At 35.6% G+C, this 2,399-nt stretch overlaps 1 protein-coding gene across 1 annotated transcript; it reads right to left on the bottom strand.

Annotated features, from left to right (window-relative positions):
• Positions 1-976: 976 nt before the first annotated feature.
• On the bottom strand, positions 977-1,708 carry LOC132167190 (B3 domain-containing protein At2g31420-like). Its single transcript, XM_059578097.1, has one exon. It carries the CDS (start codon positions 1,706-1,708, stop codon positions 977-979), a length of 732 nt encoding a protein of 243 aa, XP_059434080.1.
• Positions 1,709-2,399: the final 691 nt, after the last annotated feature.

A 2,399-nucleotide genomic window follows, 5' to 3' on the forward strand; every position in this document is an offset into this window, starting at 1 on the left:
CTCACTTTTTCATTTTTTTTTTAATATTTTTTTACTTTTTACATCACATCAATATCTTTTTATTACTATTAAAATAAAAAAATCATTACAAAACATTTTTTTTTTTTTCATTTTTCAATACCAAACATTCTTACTTTTTCACATTTTCAAAAAAATAACATTCTTACTTTATTTTACATCAATCAATTTTTGCTATAGTATCACCACTAAAACCCTTTACCAAACGGACTGTAAATTTAATTTGTTTAATTTGTTGCTCACTTCAGTTTATGTTTTTCTTCCTTTTGTGGGAATTGAAGTTTTTATTGTTTGGTTCTTGGTTTTTGAAGAGGAATATTAGGTTTATAAACAAATTTTATAACATGATTAGAAATGAAATAAATTCGACTTTTGAGAAACCCAATCATATTGTGTCACATCATGTTGTAAAATTTGTTTGTAAGCCTAACATTTTTTGTTTTTGAATACACCAAAAAGATAATAATAATAATAAAAATCACCCATTCGCGTTGTTGGTTTGGATCCCCTCCAAAATTTGGTTGAAAATAGAAACTTCATTAATCATGCATAATCTCATTTGGAGATAAAAGCACAAAGTCTGAGTACGCCATCCATAAACTCCTTACATCTTTTGCTAATCACATGCTATCTACAAAACGATATTAAGCAAAAATACTAGTAATATTCAAATCAGGAAGAAAAGAATCAAATTAGAAGCCAAAACACAAGTAACTAAATATCTTCATGGGCTTGAGACTGATGAGTAGATTCCATATGTGAAAAAATATATAATGTTATATAAGAGAGAGAGGAAGCATGCCTTTAGGGCTACATCATTACTATATTGAAATGCATATGTTGTAATGTATTTATAATGAGCTATATATTGTTTTCCGTGAACAAGAAAACCTAAATTAAATAAAAAGAAACTAAATAAGTGCTAATAGTATCTTCGGTACTGCTTCACATGCTCTCACTACACCCCCACTCCTTCTCCATCTCTAGCTTCATGGCTGCTACTTTCTCCCTCGTTGCCACCACATCGGCTAACCACAACAAGAGCCAGGCAGAGTTTTTGTTCATTGTCAACCCGAAAAGACCAAACTTGGACCACATCCTTCAGCCCGAGTCCATTCTCTTGGGAAACCTCGTTCCAAAAAGTCCTCAACACGTATTGTGAGCATGTTTTCCCGGAGTCTTTGCGCATGTCCCATTGCCTCAAAATCATATTGTTCACCTTATGCGAGGGCTCGATAAATGAAACTTTCATTTCATTCTGTTGTATGAGAGATTCTCTCTCATCATCTCTCAAAAAATCCCCCTCGATCTGTCTTAAAGGTATGGATAAACGGCTGTTGTTTTTCTTTAGATCAGTGTCGTAGAGGGCTTTTTGTATAACCAAAACCACTTGCCTTCCACCCATTGCTTCGATACGATTCCTGAATTCCTCAGGCAAGTCCGGCGGAGGGTTTGGAAGGGTTGGCATGTCCAGCTTCGACCTCTTCGATCCCGTTTTGGGTTTTTCTTCCTTCCTTTTAGACTTCTTTTTCTGTTGGAAACTACTCCCGCCACGGCTTCGCTTCAAGCCTTTTTGTTCTTGGTCATATATGCGAGCAGCAACCTCAGCAGCCACTGATAACATATCAATGGCAGACATGGTTGGATCAACATCCTTATTCTTGAAATCGTTGGGGTTCAAGAGCCTCATTCTTCTTCTTCTTCTCTAGTACTTCAGAGACACAAACAACGAGTCCTTTATTGAGAAATATGTGTGGCCAATAGAGAAACTTTCCCACATCGAAAATCCTTTGGAGCACCACCTTTTTATAGCGCCAAAGAAAATTCGGGTCACCACGGGAAAACTCGGGTCACCGTGGGAAGTACTCGGGTCACCGTGGGAAGTACTCCCGTCATGGCTTCAACTGCAAGCCATGCATTGCTTCCAACTGCTGCAAATTGCAATGAGGAAACTACAAACTAGGCCGTAAGAAATTTCTTACGAAAGTAATTAGGAGCACAATTTTACAATAGGGATGGGGTGCTGGTGATTTCCTAACGCCCGAGGGAAGAAACTAAAAGGCAAAATAAAAATAAAAGTAAAGAAAATAAGAATAATAACAAGAAGACAAATTAAAACGGGATTACAAATGAAAACGTAGTTATCAAAAGCAAATATATTATGGATATACTCCTTCCCAATAAATTAATTTGTGTAATATATATAACATACTGTTTTCATTATGTCATAGTGGGTGCTACTTAATTTATTAGTGATAATTAGTGCTTTGGCTGTGATAAGAAGTACGTACCATTTAGTAACATTGACGCCCGCGTAGGTGGGGAAAAATCAGAAGGTGACATAATTATATGATAAATATCGGATATCCTAATCATTAATT

The sequence above is a fragment of the Corylus avellana genome, chromosome ca1, assembly GCF_901000735.1.
Source record: "Corylus avellana chromosome ca1, CavTom2PMs-1.0".
NCBI classification, from domain to species: Eukaryota; Viridiplantae; Streptophyta; class Magnoliopsida; order Fagales; family Betulaceae; genus Corylus; species Corylus avellana.

Excerpts from the sequence above, each read along its gene's own strand:
- LOC132167190 (XM_059578097.1), bottom strand. The coding sequence starts at position 1,708 with ATGAGGCTCTTGAACCCCAACGATTTCAAGAATAAGGATGTTGATCCA.